Source organism: Astatotilapia calliptera, chromosome 15 (assembly GCF_900246225.1).
Source record: "Astatotilapia calliptera chromosome 15, fAstCal1.2, whole genome shotgun sequence".
Lineage (NCBI taxonomy): Eukaryota > Metazoa > Chordata > Actinopteri > Cichliformes > Cichlidae > Astatotilapia > Astatotilapia calliptera.
The window spans coordinates 9439328-9463366 of record NC_039316.1 but is presented as its reverse complement, the minus strand read 5'-3'; the positions used below and the strand labels follow the sequence as shown (position 1 = coordinate 9463366).

At 40.3% G+C, this 24039-nt stretch overlaps 1 protein-coding gene across 8 annotated transcripts in view; it reads left to right on the top strand.

Annotated features, from left to right (window-relative positions):
• Nucleotides 1-24039, top strand: part of sash1a (SAM and SH3 domain containing 1a) — a 164913-nt gene that overhangs the window by 103167 nt on the left and 37707 nt on the right. For 6 of the 8 annotated variants that reach the window (XR_003269839.1, XM_026143337.1, XM_026143335.1 and 3 more), the window contains exon 2: nt 21070-21198. Coding sequence is in view for 7 of the 8 variants with exons in the window: in XM_026143337.1 (XP_025999122.1) it covers nt 21070-21198 (129 nt within the window). In the remaining variant the exon portion in view is untranslated. Of the gene's footprint in view, nt 1-12722; nt 13403-21069; nt 21199-24039 lie in introns of those variants that run through there. The other 2 variants (XM_026143338.1, XM_026143341.1) reach the window with 2 other exon arrangements.

Sequence of the window (24039 nt, the reverse complement as noted above, 5' to 3'; positions counted from 1 at the left end):
AACCGAGGCCACAGCTGTAAACATGTTTCCACCACATGTCCATGGGTTTCTAATGCCAGTCATTTGCGTGCATAAACAGACTGAATCAGACGTCTAGCTGAGGTTATGACTGAGCTAAACGTTGGAGAAAATCGAAGCAGACTTTGTTCCAGCTCCAGTTAAAGTAAAGTGCAGTGTTGGGCACTTCTGATTTTATCCTTGGAGATCTTTTCCTTCTTTTCCTGTTTCTGTGAGTAAATCTGTTCCTTTAGATATTTAACACCCATATAGTGTAAGTACCATGCATGCTTAAATTGTTTGTCTCAGTAACTAAAGTAAATGTTTTGTCACCAGGGTACATATGTATGCTGTTATATTATTTGGTGGCCTCTTAATTTGGTAATTAGTGGAAAAACCTTGCATTTCATTATGCTTATATTTTGTATCATAATAAATTATAGTATTTATAGGTTGTTTGCTGTGCTATACATTCTACCCCATATTTACTGAATTTCAAACACAACATATCAAACTTTAATGCTAAATAAAATAAGTATATGCTCATTTTAAATTTGATGCCCCACATTTTAAGGTTAGAAAAGGTTTACGTTTCTGTGTGTGTGTGTTTTATCGCCCAGTCTTTTATGAAACCAACTGTGTAATTACAATTTTAAACTAGTTGAAATAATAATATCTGTACAATAGTGCGTAAACAGGAGAGGGACCATCCAGCTTGTTCAGCATCTGTGTTGACATGGAGGTGCATTCACACACATGGCATTGGTGACTTGCCCATCTGTGAAGGCACCATTAATGCAGTAGGATGTATGCAGGTTTTGGGGCATCACATACTGCCATTCAAGCGAAATATATTTTACAGACTGAAACACACAGCAATTAAGTCCAAAATAAGAGGTTGTTTTGTTACCTAAAATGTTAAGTTATGCTCTTTTTTGTTTGTTTTTTTCAGACAACACATAGATGTATATGTGTAAATGTGATGCCATAAAGCGATATAATTGTCAGAGGACGGTGGTAGGAATCACATGCAACTAAGAAGGAAATCAAAGGAGTTAAATTAGCTGTGGTCAAGGCTCTTGATGTCAGTAGGAGTGCTTAATGTGCTCTGACCAATCCACATGCACTACATGTTTTCAGACCACAGTTGAATCTAGAGAGCAGGGTGAGGTATACAAGAGCCAGTCGGCAATTTACTCTGTGGTACCTGGAGAACAGAGATACCTCAACATGGCTCATTTATTTCTAATTATAGTGACATGTGAATTACCTGAATGAAGTTGGAGTTTATTTATCTGTGGTCACAAGACAAAATGAGCCAGATGACAAATTAAAGGAAAAAAACAACATAAGTTTCTAAGCCATCATTTTTACTTTTCTTTTTTTCTTTTGCTCACGTCAGGTCTGTGCTTTATAGACCATGTGTGCTTATGTTTTGGGGGGTTTTTTTTCCTTTGAGATCATCTGGATCAGATCATCTTGCAGCTGTCCTTCAATATATTCCAGGCTTTGACACGAAGAGGAAAAATTGTGTGTATAAGGAAAGCAAGGGAGAGAAAATAATTAAAACTGAGGTGTCACTGTTTGAGCATATGTGCTCACATGTGTGTGCCTTTGGATTGGGATTTGGTAATGATATTTCATGTCATTTGCCTCTTGGTGTGTCCATTTTTATATCGAACTACTTCTAGGTTTATACAACTGATCAAAAACAGAGTGGTATGAAGTTTTGTTTTGGTATGGTATGGTTGGTATGTTTTGTTTTGTTTAAATGTTCTAGAAACTGACAACACGGTGCAAGAAACAAAATTCTGTATAATCAAAGAGTGGTCTCGGCTAAATGCCAGGTAAGCGCCACAGGGTATGGATCTCTTTTTAGCCAGCATGGGCTCAGAACCAAACCCTGCGGCACAAAATGTCTTTGCCAACTCAGGCCTCCTGTGAGCGCATATATGTGTGTTTGGATGTCCCCCGGGGGATCTCATCCCTCTGACCATCAGTGCCTTGCCACATTCTTTATCTTGCTTCTACATATTTTGAAACCTACTAGATCAACCAGGGTTTCTTCTTTCTTCTTCTTCCCCCCCCCCCCCCCCCCCCCCCCTTTCCGCAAATATGGGCCAAGTTTTGATCATGGCACCTTTACAGGAAACATTTTTTGGTGATAATAAAAATAATGAAAATATTATTAATAACAAAATCACTTAAAAACTAATAACTGTCCCATTTTTGGATTGCCTGTTTCTTTTTATAGCATATTTTACTTATCAGTAAGGAAACCTATCTATTCAAAAGCAGCAACTATTATTAGAAACATGTCTTTACTCGAGGCAAATTAATCTGTAGCCAAACCTCTACTTTAACCGACATGAATTTTATCTCCATGGGGTTCTTAACCTTTATCCTGCTTCTGGTCCCGCTGAGTTGTGTTGGCTTCAGGCCTTTTACTGGTGCATTGGCTGGCCTCTAACCCAGACAGGAAGGACAACCATTTAAGCCACAAAGCTAATGACCACCGACTGTTTCGTTTGTGTCATTTATTACCGTGGATGTGGGGTTTTTGTTCTTGCTGTTTGTGTTTGTAAGTTGGCAGGTTGCACGCTGATTAGATCTGCAGGGACTTGGATAACGGAGAGTGACGAAGGAATCGAGTCAGATTTAGAAAGGTGTGTTTAATTAGGTCTGAGTGACCGTCTGGGCCAGAGATTTCAGACAGGACTCCCCACCAGCCCATAATGAGGTCTCGTCAGGTCGAAACGAGCATCAACACAGGTTTGCCAAACATCGGGCCATCACTATGGTAACCTAAGTCACTTTACCATCTCAGAGGTTTTGTTTCAATGAGGCAGCTACAGAACAAAAATGTGGTTTAAAAACATTCAGGCAGCAAAGGTGACAGTTGTGTTTTTCAATTATTGGTTGTAGTGATTTATGGAATAATTATGGTTATAGATGGCAGAAGGGAAAGGGGGATTTTGAAAAGAACTAATTCCTGCCATGCATCTCTATGCGCTATACACAAAGATGAGAAGGTGGCTCGGATGTTGGCATGTTTGTTGGCAAGGTGAAAATATAGAGGTGAAATTGAGATTTGTCAATTTTTCCTAAAGATTTTTGTAGACACCCCGTTTTTAATTGGGAGTATTTGGCAATGGATTTCAAAAACGTACTAAAGGTATCGGTATGTTTCTATAACAAAAACTTATTTATGATATCAGCACTTGTATAGAGGCATCCTTAATGTTACATCCAGTGAAGTCCATTCATATACTTTGAAAAATGGTTAAAAACACCCACATCGCTTTACAGTTTTGAAACTAAAGGCTTTACTGAACAGAAGCAGATTACTGAGAACAGGAAAACTGTGTCTGTGAGCATTGAAAGTACTTGCTTGACAGCAAAATCCACAAGTTTGACCAGTGCTTTGTACATCACCATGTGAACCCCTTTAAGTCATTGGGAAAATATACATGTTTTGTTTTGTGTTTTTTGTGGCTCAATGCTGCCACTGGGTTCATATTTTGTCGGTGTAAGCAGGATCCTCTGGGCCGAAATAGGGGGAAATTCCTGTGAAAGTGGAGGGCTGCAGTGGTTGAGCTGAGTTTGCATTATGTTTGTGTGTTGTGTGGTTGAGTTTTGAGTAGACAGCCAGACAGACAGAGACGGATTGAAACTGCTACATGTTACTCTTAGACAAAGAGAAGTCTTTTTTTCTCTTTTTTTTTTTTTTAAACAGTTGGTATAGTGATTATCCTGCTTGACAATCAACTATGCTGCTTCGTAAGAAAATGGAATTATGTTGCTCAAATTGTGATTATTAAATTAAACATCAAAGTGTATCTACACAAAAATCCACTTTAAATTCTGATGTTCATGTCAGTCGTTAAGTCTCTTTATTTGAGATACTGGTTGCTTGAAACACATACATGTGCAAGCATAAACCTCGATGTCCCACCAGGATGCATAAGGAAATATAAATGGACAGTGGAAAGACAAACGACAAGTAGGACTCAGAAAATGTTGGAAAGGAAATGTGAAAGCGCTGTGGTGAAGTATAGACTGCTAACCGAACTAGCCGCTGGTGTCAGTGGGGATGTCTTATGTAATGTGCTCTAACCAATCCACATACTGTACATGCTGTCAGACCACAGTTAAATGTGGAAAGCAAAGTGAGGTGTACAGAATTACACATTTACTCTGAAGAACAGAGGCCACGGTTTATAACTTTTCACACTAGTAGATTATTAGTTTATGGTCACTTAACGAAACATCGAAATTAATGGAAAAACATCTACCAAGTCACTTTGAGGTGTTGAGCCACAATGCGACAACGGCTTCAGTGGTCGTGGAACCGACTCTCCAAATTTCGGAAACTCTTACTGGAGGGATTAACTCCATTCTTTCAAAACATATCCCCTCATTGGGTGTTTTGATTATGGTAGCAGAGAGCACCGTCCAAATCTCCAGAAGGTGTTCAGTATCCATGGAGACCAGGGGGACTGCAAAAAGCCACAGCATCTGATTCACATCACTTTCATTTGACAAAACTATTCACTTACTAGTTAAGCTCTATGAATGTGGACATTGTCATCTTGGTAGAGAAGCTTTCCTTCAATCCTTTCGTTTAAGGGGACAAATGGATCCAAACCATACCAGCAAAGCCCTGCTTAACTTAACAGAGCCAATGGACTGTGGGCTTTGAAGCTTAAGGTTTTTAATTTGTGCCCATCTGTAATTTAATCTATTATTAAACAGTAGTTTTGTTCTCCTTTTCTCAGATTTCATGTCTATCTTATTAGCAAGAAAAATCTAAAAATGTATTTCTATGTAGTTTATTGATTAGAGGCCTCACCAGAGAATTTGTGATTTAATACTGAGAAATAAATGTGGTAATAAAGTGTTTATAGTTGAATTATTCAGTTTGAAAATTGAAAACATAAGAAAATGAATCAGATTGTGAGCAAAGCAGCAGAGGTTTTAAATCCCATTATCTCTGTTTAAATAGAGGTTTTGTCACACAAACGAGGGAACAAAAAAAATTATTTTATTTTTTCCATTTTTGACTCCTGAAATTAAATATTAGTTTTGGGAAAATATTTAACTGTGGTACTGGTCGAGTGCATACCAATATATTTACCAGTAAGACTTTAACAGCAGAGAGCATTAGGGCACATGTTTGTGTTGAAAAGCACTCTGCGCTGAGGTTTTGATATCCATCCACCAGTGCGAGTCAGCATGTATTTCAACATGGCTGTTTATTTTCCTTTAATGTGCAAATGGCCAAATATGTGTGACAGATCGTGTGCTGCGGGTTGTGTGCGTGTGAGATATATGATGGCTGCGTGAATGCTGACAGTAATTACAGAAGGGTGTACCACAGCAGCCTGGAGCTGGCTGACTAACAAGTTATTATAACATCTAATACATAACCAAATGTCAGCCATCTCTGTTTGCTGCTTGCAAAGTGATATAAATCTAGAGGGATAGTGAAGGAAGCTGTAAATGCTTGTGATGCATAGCTAACTGAAAAGATGATAAATCTGGGCTTGAGGTATTTTAGATTTGATTTGCAGATTGCGTGCTGCTTCTTATTTTGACAGTTAGTGTGTGTGTGTGTGTGTGTGTGTGTGTGTGTGATAATGTGGCATCTCTAGAACAGGAACTCTTCTCCGCGCCATACACATAAAAGCGCCGTCTCTCTGTGCTCCTGCAGGACCTGAATGTTCTGTCTTCTAGTTTCCACTAACAGGCCTTTTTCACATCAGCTGCTTTGCCATGCACTAAATGCAAGAATTACCAATCACATTAATGAAGGCTCACATCTAAATGGACCTGAACCTTCATTTGTAACTCCCATCTCCCCTAATTCATGTCAGAGTGGTTGCTGTGAAAAAGGTCCATGAAATGGGCTCTCTAAATAATACACACCTAGTTTTTACAGCCCAGATTTTAAAGAAGTATCTATTTCACTGCAGGCAGTGCTCAGTAATTGAATGTTGGACCAATATTTGTTCTTCCTGTGGTGTTTAAATTCTCACTAACATCAGATGCAACAACAGGTGAGAGTACTTGGGCAGAGAAACACAGCAGAGACAGACCCATGAAATCTTTATTGAGCCCCACTGGCTACTGTCTTGTTAGCATTTGGATTTGTATAGTAAAGGAAAAGCTATGTTATCGTTTCCCCTCTCTGGTTGCGTAAGCTTCAGTGTGCATGCATGTCTCTGCTCCTCAGTGTGTATTTGAGTCCCATAAACCTGAAGCCAGTACTATAAAACTGATTTTTGGATAAAACTGCAGGGGATAATTATGCAGCGTGTTCACAGCACACATGGTCATTAATAACATTGGGGGCCAAGCCTATTTTTACTGTATCTAGCTTTGAGGCTAACATATGGCAGCCTGGCTGATTTGACATAAAAATATGTGCAAGAGCATTTAACAGTCCAGTGTCTTGCATGGAGGAGAGGGCGAGGAGGGCATGCGCACTGTGGCTTGTAAATATATAAGGCAACAGCAGGGGGACCCACTACGTCCCATATTCACTCTCGCATAAAGGCACGTGGAAGAATATGAAGAGGGTGAAAGTTGTTTTTTTAAGTTTTAATAAATCTAACAAATGTGAGGAATTCAATTTCAAAAAATCATGTCAAAGTATTTATATTTAATGAAACGTCCTTTTTATTTTGCCTCAATTCATTATACACATTATAGACGTTAAAGTAGTTGCCCACCAGATAACAGTTAACAAGCATCCATGTAGACAGTGAATGACACCCTGTGGCTGTACTCATATCAGTCTAGTATAATTTATTATAAAACTGCACTGATGAAAATATTTGCTGAAAATGTTTATTCTAAAGTTATTTAATTTTAATCATTTGTGTACATGTATATATTTGCATAGTGATACGTCAGCACAAGTATAATTTCTTTTGTGGGACTTTGTGTTCAGTTCTGGATTTCTCCCATTCTCTAAAACTAGCCTGTCGCAGTGCATCTAGTGCAGACCCCCAGTACACAGAGTGAGATGACTCACTGGACATTAGCAGTCACCCTGGCAGTGCCACCCTGACACCGACGCAGCTGCCGGCCGAGCTTCATGACCTCCATCTCTAGCGAGACCAGCCCGTCGCCTCCACCTGCACCCGTGGACTCAAACAAGCTAGCTTACTTTTTTCCCAGCACTCCTGCGGACACCATTTTGACACAGATGCAGCACACTCTTCTTCCATGGCCTTTAGTCTTTCCCACATACATACATCCAAATGATCACTAAGCTCACGCACGCTAAACACCGGCTGCTCTGTGCTGCTCGTACCTTTTGGAATTCGCTCACATCAAAAACAACATCTGTCCTTTCAGTCGGGCCTGATTAAAACGCGCTGGAATCTCAGTCACACACGCACAATGGCGTAACTTAATCAGCTACCACATGGCCACAGAGGCTTGCACTGCATGGAGAATGTGGGAATCCGGGGCTTAGCGGAAATATGCTTTGTTTTTATATTACACAAAGCACAATAAAGGGGCCTGCAATTGCAAGTGCATTACTGAAAGCATGGATGAAGACTTGCGAATGCTACTCGCATATGCATGTGGCCATCGGTGATATTATTTATCGTGTAGACATTTTCAGTGGTATGCATGCTTAAGTGGCGGGAGTCTTACAACTTAATTCCCTTAAATGAAACATGAGGAGGGGGAAAAATGAGCACCAAGAGCGATTCCAAAGAAAATGCTTTGTCTTTTTTTCCTTTTTTATCAACAGTGTTAGAAGGTCATGTTGTAACACTGAGAACTTCCTGCTTCATTCCAGACTTTTTCTTCTTTCCACATCTCAGTGACACAAACTTTCTCCTTTTCCCTGAATTCCTGCATCTCATTAAAGCACATAATATTATCCAGTAGGATCTGTGTGTACAGAGTTGGCATTTTTTTGACAGCACTATCCAGACTGTTTTTACTGACATACCAGACACTGTATGAGTCTTCTGAGAAGTTTTTTTTTTTTTCCCAGTGTGCTCAATGCTATGCACAGCTGGTTATCACATGCGCCTCATACCCCAGGCAGACCATCTCCTTTTTTTTTTTCTATATCTGTTTGTTGTTGTTCTCAGTATTCTCCCTGTTGCCCATGCATATCACTCGGTGTGCTTATTTCACACACTCTCAGCTGTCATCCTCTTTCTTTCTGCTTTCTGCCTCACTCTAGCCCAGAGGTAATTCCTGTGTTGATATTTGAAGCTAACATTTTCTCAGCTTTCAAAAGGCTCCAGTGTTATGGTTGACCGCCCTATGAAAAGTAATACCTAGAACACATAAATAGCAAGTGGCAGGCGATCATTATTACTCCCTCAAAGCATTGTTTTCAGACCAGAGTGTTGATTTAATTTAATGAGTTAGCTTAGCTGAGGGAGGGGACCAAGGAAACAGTAATTAGTTGTCATGCTAATTGGGTCTGTGTGGGAGTTATCGCATGTCTGCATGATAACTCTCACGTGCATGTGAAGCACACTGGGGCTGGCCTGCCTCTCTGTTCATCTCACGCACACATTTTTTTTTTGTACATTGAAATGCACATAAGCATGCATGTATATGCACACACACACACACACCGATAAATAGGAAAGGCAAACGTTCACATTCTGAACAGCTCACAGAAAATGCCAAGGGACTGTCAGGCCTTTGACCCATCGACTAAGAAGAATTAATGATGCGAAAATCTTGATCCCAATTATTTATCAAGAGAAAGCAGCCTGAGAGCTAAGGGATAAGGGTTCAAGACTTTGGATCCAATTAGCTTTGAGTGTAAACTTAAATACGTTAACTTGAACAAAGGAGGAAAATATAGCAGTGCAGGGTGAGAAGAGGTGATGATGAGTCATGTCATGCTCGTATAACAGGACTGGATGTCATCCTGTCGGCTCCACTAATTGCTTTATGAAGAGCTGATTTTTATGCGTTCCAGCCTGTTTTAGAAGGGCAAAACTAACAAAATGTCACCAGACTTTTACTGATTTATACCTTTAATTCTGAAAAGATGAAAGCTGTAAACTGAGTAATCATATTCTTTTTGATCTAACAGAATATACATGTAATTATTATTTTGTCATCTGTGGCATCACTCAAGTATGGTGGCCTTAATGTCTTTCCACCATATTTATGAACATCTGTCCCCACCCTGCCAGTGGGGTTTGTGACTCCCTGTGGAGCTATTTTTAAAGCCCCGAGGTCTAGTGACCTCCAGGAAGGGTCACACTCGCTATCAGCGGAGGTCCAGCCCTGCTTTGCTTTAACATGATATGCATTCTTTTTTTGTCTATCTTCATTCCTTCCTTAGAGCTGCCGTCTCCATCCCTTATTCCTCTCTTCATCACTCCACTGAGGAATCCTAACAACTCGGTGTTGAAAGTGGAAAAAGCGATGACCTATCTTAACCTAGACTTTTCAGCAGTTCTGTACTTATTACAGTTACGTACTTTCAGCCGAGTCGCAATGATTCCTCTCATCTCCTGTGAGTTTGTTTAGACATGCTGTCTGTTTTTCACCATGGCGAATGAGAACTTTTGTATATGAGTCTCTCAATTCATGCCTGTATTGATAGCTGCAGGACACGTGATTCTCTTTCCAGAAAGTGGAACTTTTTTAGCAGTATTGGTCCCATTCTCATCACAATGTCTAGTTCTAAGCCCTAATCATGCTTTAATTGAAGGTAATTTGGGGCAGTTTATAGAGTACAAAGCACGAATAAGGGTATTTCTTATTTGGAAAGTAAACATTTTAGGCAGTGTTTTAGTTGTCAGACTATTAGCCCTGACCAGCTTCTGCTAATAAGCAAACAATCAGCAAATAATCTCACACACATGAAGAACTGAGTTTCAGGATTCCTAATGTAAATTAAATCCTAGTGACGGTGCAATTTTCTAACTGTGCCACAATTCACCAGGATCAGAAAATAATATTAAGAATGAGGTTTAATAAGATATTAAAATGATTATTACTGAGAATTAAAACATGGGAAAAGATGAAAGACGGGGAAGATGTCGACATAAGTACAGCAATTGACACCGATCAATCACAGTCAAGCCCCAAGGCTTTCAAGAGGTCTGTTCAAAATATGCTATCTGAGCAATTTATGTTCATGACATCACCCTTTTCCTGACGGAGCCATCTATATATTTTGAGAACCATCAAATACATTCTTCCATTCCTCTCAACAGATTTCCACCGTGAATTGCTTGCAGGTGTATCCTCTGCACGTTCATATGTTACACATTTTATCCTCATTTCTGACCAAATGTTCACTCTGAATCTTTTCCAAAGAGCCTGTCGAGAGAGAAAAGACTGTTAACATGTGCAATTAGCATCTGCGAAGTAAGTTTTATTTCCTCTTGTCTGGCAACATGACACCTTGAATAGTGGTTAGTGTGAAAAGAGTAAAACTCGGCAGCTACACACAGAGACAACACACCAGCAGTGTTTGATAAGTCAACAGATGCCCTCCTCTCATTAATAGTTTGACCCCTCTGTTTGCAGCAACTCCAGGTGGGGGTCACACTTTCTTGTCTTTGAGTAAAGGGAGTTCCAGCATGTGTTTGTACATACTGAGCGATATGTGCGCTTGTGTGTCTGTGTGTTTAAGGGCATGACTCCAAAGAGCTCAATCCAACTGAAAATAATAGGGAAATCAGGGTGGTGCTCTGAAATCACACCTACAAATCAAACATAGTTAGCATTCTGTAGCAACAAAGGAGAGCTGATGGGCAGAGCAATGACGCAATGCCATTATAAACACTAGTAGTCCTGCCACTTGCTGCTGCTGCTGCCACCCCAAGGTTACAAATACGAGTCAGTAGTGCAGAGCCCCGCACTTTCAGCATGTCATCCAACAAAGCTGCTCTTGTTTGAACGTGTGTTCTGTGTGTTTAGACTGTAAGCAGGACACTGTTGAGCAGCTGCCACTCATCCAAAGCCATTGCTCACCGACACAAATTTAAAACCGCGATATTGTATATAAAGGAATTAACAGTCCCAGAAGAGCAGCAAAATCAAATTCTTTTTTTTAGCTACACAAACAGTGCTGTGTTGTGGAGTCCAACATTTTAGTCTAGACTGAAATCATTTCACAGATTACTTTTTAATCTTGTGTAACAGACCTTTAGTCTTAATCCTGTGGACTTGAATGGACTCTACTTATATATCACTTTTCTACTCAGTTTGAGCACCAAAAGTGCTTTCTTATCACAAGCCTCTTTCACCCTTTCACACAAACATTCATACAGTTACTTTTTTCCATGCCTAAGCTCTTTGCCGAACATTCACACACCAACTCTGATGGATACATCACGGACAACTTGTGGTTTAGTATCTAGTCCAAGGATATTTCAACATGCAGGCTATCTGAGCCAGGAATTGAACTGCCAACCTTCCAGTTGGTAGATGACCTGCTTATCAACATCTTGACATCCTCTTTTTTTTGTATCTGCTGCTTTTAATCACTTTCAAGGACCACAGTCTCAACTGTTTTTTGATAATGATATGATGATTAAAAGAAGACACTGCAGTTTGGGGAAGGCCTTACTGATATGTAATAAACAGCTTATAAACAAAGTAAAATCTGGGAGCCTTTTGCATAATTGACAGCAGTTCTCGAAGCAAAACTGCAGCTTTATGGATTATTGTGTAACTGTTTTCATGTTTGCGCAAAAGATTGTGGGGTTGACAAATTTTCTGTCTGCTATCTCATCTTTGGTTATGCTGCTTTTGAATAAATTTGTCCTGGTGTGGCAGAGTTATGTGGTAAACAGCAGCTAAGGCAGCATTTTATGCTGACTTGAAACTACAGGGATTGGAGCTTAGTGTGAACTGAAAATTTCAATTTTACTCTTAATTTCCGTTATTTCTGGCAGCTGTAGCTGCTCATAGAAAATATGCTCTTGACAACAACAGGGAGAGCCAGAGTGTTTCAGGACTTCATTACAAAAGAGAAGCCTGCCTGCTGGTAGAGCATAACAAACAGCTGATCAGACAGGGTAGCTGTGCAATTTCATGCTTATGCATAAAGTATCTCTCTCCCACTTTTATTCAAATAGCATCTGCGGCACAAAAAAAGAAAAAAAAATCACATAGCTGTTGGACTATATGTAAATCAAGTTAGAATCTTATGGTTCAATAAAAGTCTAGTGTTTCGGTGTCATTGTCCAGCGTTTTGTACAGATTTACGAGGGCATAGGGCACCACATGCATGAACCTCTTAAAAACATTTTTTTCCCATAGGCTTTTTTGTTTTTCTAACAATTGTGTGGAGAATGTGCTTTGTTCACGTTCCCTATTCACTAGGCTGCAGAGATGTATTGGTGGAAGGCATGTCAGCATGTGATTAAAGCGATTTCTCTGACCGAATCCCTTAAATGAACTCAGTTTTAGCAAAACTCTAAAGTCTAGATTCAAATATATTCACAGAAAGCAATAGACAGATAAAAATGATTATTAACTGGGCATTGCAAAGTTGTCAGTGACTAGCAGATGATTGAAATTTGAGGGGAGGGTTAAACAAAGTCTGTTTTTAAGGTTACAGTGAAGTTGGTTATGCAACAGACTCATTTGGAGGGAAAAATGTATCGATCATGTGAATAATTGGTCACTAGTGTGCGCTAATTCCGGGACATTGTACTCCTGATGCTGGGAGGGGTGTGTAGGGGGAAGGAGAGTGAGGGAGTGAGAGGAGCAGGGGTGAAGAGAGGGGGAGGCGCCTTGTTTGGAGGCTTTGCTGTGTGTTCCGGGCGTTCTCTCACTCGAATTTTTAATGGAAATACGATTGAGTGTGCTCTCTGTTGCAGTGTTGAAAGTTTTGTGACACTTACTGGGGGATTTTGTGAACTTTTCGGAAACTTTTGCCCCATTTCGACGACTTCTTCTTCCTCAGTTGTGGGGTTTGGTTTATACCCTGGGGCACCGGATCCGTGCATTGCAGACTGTGGAGCAGGGGACACCGCGCTTGAGAGTTTTCAGACGAATGACCGGGTGTGGGTTTACATAATTCAAGGCCGACTTTCTTTACCTTTGGTCTCTCTCTCGGAGTTTTGCTAAACATGTCGGGACGCAGTTTGCGCACTAAACTTCAAATCGTGCCAAGCAATGCTGGAGCATTTCACCAGTGCGTCAAGGGCAACTGTCTGTGAAACAGCCTTGGCACCGATATCTTGTTTACTGCTGGGGATTAAGGTTCCTGCCTGTGGGCTTGGAAGCAAGCTACAAAATACTGGTGTGACTCTGAACAAAGTTTTCTAACATTATGGAAGGTGATCAGGGGACCGGTGCGCCTTCCGATGAGCCTCAGGCAGATAGCGCTGCTGCTTCCGACAGTTTCTCCCAACTGTGGTCGGACGTTATGGGGATGCTGGTAAGTTTGGGGGGGAGGGGTGACGTGATAATTGGTTGACATCACAGACTCCCAACTAACTGAAATTGTTTCCTTTAACACTTGTATTGCGAAATGAGTGTTTGTTTCGCCGAATTATAGGCGTATGCAAATTACGCATCAGCTCTCTCCAACAGGCCCATGTTCCAAATCCATCGGTGCTCTGCGTGTAGCCTTGTATTCTACTGGAGTTGGCTCTAGGCTGCCAATGATGAGCTCATACAGCCAAGTCAGTCCGAGATCAAAGCAAACAGGAGTTGATTGTGTGTGGTGTGTTATGCACCGAAAAGTTACCCTTTATGGGTTATATAGTTTTGAGATTCCTGTTGTCTTTGTAAACTGCTGTTATCTCATTCAAGTGAAGTTTAGTGTATGTTACAGGTTTATGCTTTGAAATCGTTATCACTTCAGAGTTGTTCTGTGTTGAGGAAACCAAATTCCTGAAGCAATGTTTTGTGTGGCTTTCAATGCATTCTTTATTTTACTGCCTACATGGGATGTAATAGATCTGTTATCTATTGACATTGGAGTCCCTTTGGTCTGATACTGAGGATGTGTGTATGGTGTACAGAACTGTGTGTATATGGGGAAGGAGAATGCTGACACTAGACCTGGCTCCCAGCCACGCAATTTATCTAGATTTATTGCCTCTGGAGGCATATGTCTGATAGGCTGCTCTCTTTTGTTGGTTTTTTCACCTTGAATGGAATCACGCATACAGGGAAAAGCAACAAGTTTTGCTAAAGTGCATTGCATACACTCCAATGTTTTACCATCATTTTGAAGTCTTTCCCCCCCCCCCCCCCCCCCCCCCCCCAGATTGCTTCAAACACGATAACAGTGAAAATAAAATCCTATCCTTGGAAAGTTTTTTTTTTTTTTTGACAACATTGTTGTTTTTGTTTTGTTTTTTTTACCTTGAATTCCAAGTAGTTGGCCATCTAATGAAGAAACAGCCTGAAGGACACTGAAAAAGAACAACAAAGAAACAACCCAATGTCACTGACCTCAGCTTTGTTGCTGTTTTTTCCCATATTAGTTTGTCGTTTTAGATCATCTTATTTTCCTATTTTGCTGTGCAAGAAATTTCAGAAATGTGAACGAATGTAGATTGGCCTCCTCCAGCTTCTGAAAACTAGTGTCTTTAGCAGAATCGGCAAGCCCATAACTGATTTAACGACCGTGATGAAAGAAAAGAACGAACATAACATAACATCTGGCGCGTAGGGCTATGAGATATTACTTTGTTTGTTCTGCAAACTTAAACAGAAATGTCCCTTCATTCCAGGCCAGTATTTCTTTGCTTTTGTTTAATTTGCTTACATGATTCAGTTTCTGCTCATTTAGAATGCTGCACTTAACTACAGTGTTTCTTTACGTATTGGAAAACATTTCTAAATTGTTAACATTTAACTAAATCATTTCACGGGGAACCTTGAGCTTAACACTTTGCTCATGCTCATATCTCTAAACACATCGTGAGATTCTGAACACAATGAACACCGCGCTCTCCTTCAGCAAAATGGATGCTATATATAACCAACCCACTATGGATTTCAATGCCTTTTGTTTTGCTTGAGAGCTTGCCCTTTGAATTGGGATTTGGTCTTAGTTTGTTGACCCAACTTAGCTCACTGTTGCACATGTGCCTGATCTTTGGTCTTTGCACGTGGAAACAGGCCTAAATACCTCTTTAGAGATAGTTTTCTATCATGATAAAGATCTGGTCAGACTTCTTACTGTTCTCCATCTTCCACAGATTACCGTATGTTTCAGCACACATACCAAACTTGGAAAGTACTCTTAAACTTTAAGCAACCGTTCAGATAAACACCAAAATGCTCCACAGCAAAGTGTTTGTCCTTTGAAAATAGGTTTTCATAATGCTTTAACTGTAAATCAAATGCTGTTTCAATCTGCTTTATATTTTCCCGTCTCTGAGGTTAACCATCCAGTGACGTGTGGTGCAATGTGTTTAATAAGAATACCTTAGAAAGCCATTCATTTATGTGCGGTTTAAGCTCAGTAAATAGCTCTTGAAGTAATTAAAACTCAAAGGCAGTTTAGGACAGTGTGGCGTAGGAGCTGTGAATTGTTTTAAGTGGTTGGATTTACACATGTCTGAAAAGGGAATTTGCTTCTGCTTGGCCCGCCCCACGTCTGGAGATATGGGGGTGTCCCTCAGAACAGAACTTCTTCACTAGCTTTTAAATTAATCTGAGTTTAAACACAAATGTGCTTTATGAATTTGTACGGAGGCGGTCTAGATTTCAGTTCCTTTTCATTGGATCCCATTTGGGAAATATCCTGTGGGATTTGACTTTAACTGGAATAACTGCTGCTTCACTGCTGCTTATGTAGAGGAGAGACAGAACAGAGATTTCAGATATGCAGTGGCCTAAGGCAAGCTTTCAATTGTACCCCCTCACCGTATAGGAAGGTATGCTCACTAACCTGGACAGCTGACAGTCACTCCCTCTTTCCTTCTCTCCAGAAATTTCTCCTCTGTTTTTTGCTTGAAAGGCCATCTGAATCCACAGCCGTGGTAATATTTTATTTGCCTGCAGGGAGTCCTTGTTGTCTTTTGAAAGGAGTTTTGTGGTGTTTTACACAGTGTGGGTGGTAGTTTGTCCATTTGGAAAACTGATTATGTAGGAGACAGTGCTCCATCTTTAAACCTAAGAATGTGATTCTGCTCTTGAGACGTGATTATTGATTGTGTCTGGGAAATATATGGCTGGATGATGTGACCCCTAGGTGCTTCCTCCCACATAGCATTTTATACATAGTGGCAGCATGTCCTTCAGTTGTCTGCTTTCACTTAAAGCATGGTTAGCTGGGCCAGTTTGTCTTTGCCAACAGTGTTCTCAACACAGTCTATAATAGCTGGATTTAGTCTATTGGTGCCAAGTCCAACTCTGGTCACTTCTCCTTTGCTACCCCTCCCTGACCAGACTCATTATTGAGGTCACTCGGAGATCTGGCAGGTTTCCTCTGCTGCGATGGCAGAGTACTGTTCTGCTCAAGCCACGGATATCCTGAGGAAGCTCTCTAAAAGACTGAGTTGTGGCCCCTGGCCTTACCCTCCTTAACAGTCTTCCTCTACTGGCCTGAAGGCCAACTTTTAGTCAGATGTCTCCTGGTTTGGGGATTTGTTTCGTGCTCACCTGCAGCACTTTTAACATTTGTAAGAATTGCAGCCGGCTGATGCAACACCCAGTGATGTTTTTATCAAATAGTTTTTTGTCAAATGTATATTTTGTGTTATACTGTTAACAGATGGCATGTTCTCTTTCATGTTATTTGTTACCAATAGAATGGTATTAATCCAGAGAAGCAGGGCGGGATTAGTTTATGGAGGCGTTTGAGGAACTAAGTAGATTGATGGATGTAGTAACAACTGGCTAATTTATCTTATGATGTTTGGACTATTGGAGAGGTGATGTATTGTTAGTGTTGGTGACTCAAGAGATTCACTTATAAAAACATTAGTACAGTGCACCACAATGCAACCCAGCTGGCAGCAGTTTCAGTCTGCCAGTCCTGTCCTGAGTTTGCTTAGCAAGTGAAAGTGATCACGCTGCTAACCTTCTAGCATTACATCAGACGGCTCTTTTGTCATCCATTGTCATTGTTCTCGAACACACAAAATGGGTAGACACAAGGGCGTGATTGTAACAATGGTTAATACCATCTACACTTCTATTCAGCCCATGTAAAACTAAACACCGGTATGATAAATGGAGGAATTTGACGTTAAAGGTTGAAACAGAACAAAAATATTTGATTTTTTTTTACGTATTATATACTGGCTTTTCTTCAGCTAATAAACAACCAAGCTTTTGTTTAGATATTCTGTAACATGATGTGAAGAAGATAAACTGAGTGAAGCTCCAGCCTTAGCAGATATTCTTCTCATGTCACCGATATACCAAGAAAGCGCTTTTGAGCAGATGTTCCCAAGGTTGCAAGTTATCAGTGCCTTGCATGCTAGTTGTGTGAATTACCTTCATTGGGTGCCTTTCACATAGTTTTGACTTTTCCCTCTTAAAGAAACTGTCACTTCAACAGTGCACTGCCTCTTTTGAAAGGACTGATCAGCCCTTTATGTATTCTGTTATATGAAACGCTCAAGCAAAAGTGTTAAATCCTGGGGAATTTCCTCTCCAGATTTATATCATATTTAATTTAAAATACTATATTTAATATGTGCTTGATGTTGGTTACTTGAGTATAAAGCGCTTACTTGGTTTCATTTTCATAATGTAACAGTGGGGGTGCATGTCAATATATATATTTTGTAATTATATTACTTTATTTTTTGGCAATAAATTCATGATTTAAAAAAAAGAGCCTGAAATTGAAGCTGCTGAAGTTTAGCGCACAGGCATGCCTCATGATTAAAGTGATGCTTCTCCAAATTGACTTTCTGAATGTCTGTAGAGGAACCCTGTGTCAGTAAGAATGCAAGGAATTCCATGGCCAATTGACCCGAGGCTACTAAACCTTCATGCTGTTTCCCTTCCCTGTGCAACCTTTGCATACAAAGCATATGCATGTATATCTTTACTTTTTAATATCTAAAATAAAGCAGATTATACGTGATTTGTGTAGAAATACATATTGACTTCATTTTTATTTCTGCCATAGATGTAAATCATCTCTTTTGAAGCAATTGTAAAGGAACTTTAGGTACCGCAAATCATTCAGCATTAATAAGCGCTGTTAATTTCTATTTTGATGGTGGCGCAACATGTCAGCCATTAATTTGCAGTGGTCTTCACACAAACGAGTGATTTGTTAATTTTGTTTTTTTTTAAACAAAACGGAAATTTTTCATCTTGAAATTAGAAGTACCCATCGTAATGGAATGATGAGCTTTTGTGACACTTGCACACTCTTTACTCTGATTTCATACAAGCGACCTCACCCATTCTTGCTTGGGTGGAGTTTTTGGTACGACTATTGTTGCTATTGTTCAAGTTTAAATGGGGAGTTGGCCTCCTTCACATCGAGGGTGGAGTAGCTGTTACATCACGTACATCGGCACACAGTCATGAAACTAGATGTGTTTATAGTTCTATATGTGCGCATGTAAAGCGGCTTCAGAGTAAGCGTTTTACAGTAAGGATCTTTTGAGACTTATTGCCAACAGAGCCTGTTTTGTTTTAGGTTACATAATGACTTATGCGTTAGAGTCTCTTACCAAATGAAGGATCTCTGTTATCAGATTACAGCGGTTTTATTCTCTTCTCACCAAACAGCTGCCCTGGTTTGTAATCCACAGACTATCCCTTTTCCAGCATCAATGCCTACCCTCCTGCCAAATTTCCAAACAATACTACCACATTTTCACTTCCACTTTGACAGATTTACTCTAAAATGTGGACAAAGCACTTGTTCGTGCGATGACATGACCAGCCATTATGAGAAAACAGCTGGTTTACCTTTTCTTAAGGCTGTGATTCACCCAAAAGCATCTGGAGTCATTATACAACAGAACATGTGAATGTGTCACTGTACAAAGTGACGGTGGAAGTGAAGGCTCGAGGTTCAGCTGTGTCGAGCGCCTATGAGGTAATCCCACTGGTGAATCTCAGTCATCTCTGCACACACACGGGGCTTGGGGGGGGGGGCTGTTTTAGCAGTCTATCTGAAAACATCAAAATATATGCAGCTTTACCTGTCCACAGCTGAGAGATAGTACTGCAAGTGGAGACAAAAGACTTGAAAACGTAAATAATTCTTCTGCAAAAAGAAAAAAGAAAAATCCATCACTGTTTAAAAATAAATTGGAGTCGTCGTCTAAAAAAATGATTTGTGCAACTTTAAAACGGGCATTAGTCTTTCTATCTGGATGTTGCAAATATATGTGCACAGTCTTGATGTCTGATTGTAACATTTTGGCATTCTCTAATGAGTGTGCGCTTTCAGTCAATGTGAGGAATGAAGGCGAAAACATGTGTCTGCTTGGGGAGTGTTTCCACTGGGATCCTCAGTCAGCTCAAACCACATGTCTGGCCAAAACAGGATTTCTCAAGAAAAAATGCTGGGAGGACAGATCACAGCAAGCCAAAGTGTGCATTTGAGACAAAGCAATTGTGTGTTTTTTGTTGTTTTATTTTCAGTAATGTGCTCATCTTACAATTAATAAATCATAACTCTGTCTCACCGAGCTGTGTTTGTGATTGGCTTAACTCAGTTTGTTTTGGTCTGATGCTTTTGAAATCCCCAGCATGCAATGTGTGCGCATACTAATGTGTGTTCTCCCCGACTAGACACCTAGGTCTGAAGAAGACCTGTGTGTGTATGCACGGGTGTGCGTGTGACACCTTACTCACAGTGATCCATTCATTTGTGGCCTGGCACCCAGATAGGGAGTCCAGTTGAGAAAGACAGAGACTGAGGGAGACTGTTTGGACCCTGCACAGTGACTCAATGCTAGCTGTCTGCCTGGCACAGATTAGATCAACACTGATGAATATTCAACTGTGGGCCATCGCTGCCAGAATGGCCTAGATTTTAACCAAGGCAAGACGCAGGAGATGAGCTTCTCTCCCACAAAAGTTATACAAAAGTTGCTTTATGTCCTGCAAAGAAATATCAATGACTTAATTCAAGAAAGTAATTAATATTTAAGTGCTTTTTTTCTTCCTTTTTTTTTAAGCCTTGAGAAAATAATTAAGATATTCTAAATCTGAAAGGTGGGCCGACATAAACACAAGTCACCCTAATTAACTTCATAGATTGCTTTATAACCGGCCCCTTTATGTTGACAGTTTATGTTCAGCTACGCATTTCAATAAAACCTGAATTTAAAATGTGCTCGACTACCTCATAGTGTTATCTTCTTTTTGGTAAGCTCTTTAATGTTTGGAGCAGAACTTCCTCCATTATTCCTAAACAGATCTTCCTCACAAAGGCAGGAACTGTGCTAATGTAAACTGAAGCTTGCCGGAAAAAGTGTGTTTGGGTTGGAGCTTGGTGAATGTCTGAGGAGGTAAAGGGCATCTTGAAATAAAGACAAAAACCCAGGAACAAACCAAGGCCTGCCAGTGACACTGAATGGAACCTGATAAGAATGAATAAATGGGCCTAAAGCCCTTTTACCGGGGGTATTTTTAGGTTTTTTTTGTTTGTGTGGCGTAGTTTGCCGCAGCGTGGTCTCAGTTTGAACGGTAGTTGACACTTTGAAATTAGTGGCATCGCTAAGAAGAATGCATATAAAGAATAATATTGTTTCTACTTATCCAAGAAAATATTTAGTTTATCCAAAACTGCGTAGGAGTGAGAGGGAATGTCTGTGTTAGGCATACAAAAATGCATCCTAGTTAACTTCTATTTGCCACTAATTGTAAGTGTATGTTACATTGGTTATACAAAGTTTTGAGGGGATGTGAATGTCACGCAGTGTGCTAACTCGTTTAGGCTTTTTCCTTTCCCTGCAGTACTGGTGGAATATTGTGAAGTGCAGTTATATGAAAGCGTGGAAAGGAAAGACCAAGTGCAGAAAGTAAATCGAAACAAAGCAGTTGAGTGTTCATAATTCATGCAAAGAGTTTTTCCAGTGGGAGCATTGTCAGCGAAATTATCAGTGGTTTTAGTGGTTTTAGTATTCTGGCTAAAACTATGCCTCTTCTTCTCCTCAGGATGGTTCTCTGGGCAACATAGATGACCTTGCACAGGAATACTCTGAGTACTACAATACCTGCTTTAGTGACGTCAACGACCGCATGGAGGAGCTACGCAAACGACGAGTCTCCCAGGAACTCGACATGGTAAATACACGCTCACCCATGTAATTACCTCGCCTAATGAAATCATGTGAACGGCTATTCATGCACAGCATTTTCTTTGCCTCGCTTCTGAACTTGCATGCTTGTGTTTTTTTTTTTTTTTTTACGCTCTTTACTAACTGCCAGACAAAGAATAGCAGAGACTGAACAAACAAGATGAATTTGTGTTAATGTCCAAGTCTTTCCCCGAGGCCAGTGTGCCTGAACACCACTACAAGTCTTTTTCAGAGAGATGTAGGATACCAAGACACTTCTTTGGTTGCCAAGTTGCAAGTAAATCTATGATGGAATGCTGCTGGTGCTGCTGCAGAGGGCCTAGCTTTGTGCAGCATGCAACCCAATGGGTCCACATGCTTGCAAGAGCAAGTATAAGATGAATTTAGTAAGTCCCTGTAAATAGAACTTGGGCAAATAAATTCTCAAACACACACAAAAACAAATGGTCAATTCTGTTTTTCTGCTAAGCTAGCTGCCGCTCTCCACCACATTTGCTAGAAAGTCAGACATAGTAGTGTTATTGCCTGATAAAACAACGATTCAGTTCTCCATCCACAGACTTTGCACACATTGTTGTCACGTTGGACTTTCTTATTTTAGACCTTGTGCCGATTGTCTCCCCATTTTTCCGCATGTTTTTCTGTCATCACGTTTCCAGTTTAATAGGCGGCCCCTCTTGCTCCAAGGCGACCATGTGGCTCAGCTTGCATTGAAAGGCACAGCTGATTTATTGTGCTGTGCATTTAATGATTTCAGACATCCAGTTGTCACCGCTTTCATGATAGACTGTAAATGCATTTTGCATCTTATTATAGATTAAGTGCTGTCTCTTTGGCTGCAGACTTTGATCTGTGCTTACCTTTCGGGCATTTTTTTTTGTTAGTTTTGAAGGGAAGCTCTCCTTCTGAGTTCTTAAAACAGGGGAAAAGGAAGCTGTGAAGGCTCAGGGGAGGGGTTGGGGGTTGTGCTGAGTGGGACCTGAGCCTGAAGCCCAGTGCAGGAGGAGGCTAACGACATGAATAGTGGAAGAATGAGAAGGAAGGAGGATGAGGGGAATGAAGAGGAGGAGTGGAGTATGTGAGAGCCTGCAGCTGTCCTGCCACTCTGCAGAGTTTGGCAGCAAAATATAGAAGAAAAGAAGAAAAATACATGGAGGAGGGGATATAGGTCAGACAACACCTTATCAAGAGCTCTCAAATGTGCAGTATCAACCCACACTATATGGATTTAACCTTGCCTTGCGTTTGAGTGCAGGCCTTTTTCTAAAATTAGTTTTGGGTGCTGTTCAAGTCCAGAACAGTCTTTTCTTTACCAACCCTTCTAGGATGCAATGGATTAAGACAAACTTTTCTTCTCTTAGACAATATTGTTAAGAGGCATTGTGAAAGTAATACACAAGGCGTGTACCGAGACAGAGCACAGGACACTAAATGAACTGAGAATGAGCTTAGACAGAGCAACGGACACCCAGTCAGAAAGAGAGTAACAAAATGACTGTTACAGCTTTTGAAGTGTGTCCAGAAGTCAGTGGCTGCAAGCCAGCGTCATGCAGTCGTCACCCCTGGGACCAGTGCCAGATGGTTAGGCAAGGTCATAAGAGCCACATTAATAGAGACAGATTTTATTAGTGGAGGTGGATGGTAAAGCAGACAGGACTCCATAAGGCTCACCTCTCTTTAGCCATTGTCTTAATTTTCATGCGTTTCATAATGTCAGATTTATAGATCAGTTATTGATTTAAATTATTATTATTTTTACTAGTACTTAACTTGTTTCTTCAGATCTCTCCTACTATATGCTTTTCAGTTCAGATCTGATCTATGTAGTAGAGATTTTAGGGTAAAAGTCACCTAAGCTTTGACCTTTCTTGGTTTGCAATGCTGTACTAGAGAAGGCTGAAGTTTAGATAAATGTGGTATCGGAGAAGACGCCATGAAAGCTGTCTGGTTGCCAGTAAATCTGTGATGGAAGTCCTCATACTCCAGGTTAAATATAACTTGAGGAAAACACTGACTGGATATTTGCTACTGGAAAATTCCCATGCGAAAGCCCCACTGTCTAAAGTGTTGCTGTGGTCAACATTATAACACCAAAAAGTAAGAAGAAGGCCTTTTTAAGTTTCTGTTCTCCAAAGCATTCTCAACTTGACTCTTGGTACGGCGAGTTTGCTCATGATGGGAACCATTCAGCTTCTCTTTCGGGGTTTTGGGGGCTTTTTGGTTTTTTTGGGCTCTTTTCCTTAAAGTAACGAGAAATGTAACATTTGGATTTTTTTTTTCCACTTGCACAATATTATTAGCCTGCTCTTGCATTGTGCCCCTTTTAACATAGTGATGGCTGTCTGTGTTGTTGCAAAGCAAGGGGCTCTCTCTATTAAGAGTTGATGACGGAAGCTCTCGCTTAGATGGCTATCGATGCACCTCCTTTCTGCGTGGCTTCATCTCAGTTGTTTCTGTGACTCTGTAGTTTTATGAGTTAGTGGGATACAAAGGGTTAAATAGACATCCTCTTTGGGAATGTGGATATGGATTAGCACGACGGCCTCGCAGTTTCCCAGCACTCTTATACATTAACGTTCGGATGCTGCGTGAGGATTTTTATTATTGGAGTGACAGGAAATGCTGGAAAAGAGCAATATATTCAGCAGTTTTAATTAAGTGTGTTGTCTCTAATAACGGGTCAGTAAAAGGTCAGGTCAGAAGGATAAATTATTTTTTATTTTTTTTTGCCTGGGATTCAGTTACATTTTAGTCTTCAGTGTTCTAATTCTTAGCTAAATAAAAAAGAATTTATTTATTTTAGAATAAAGTAGATGCATTTGACCGT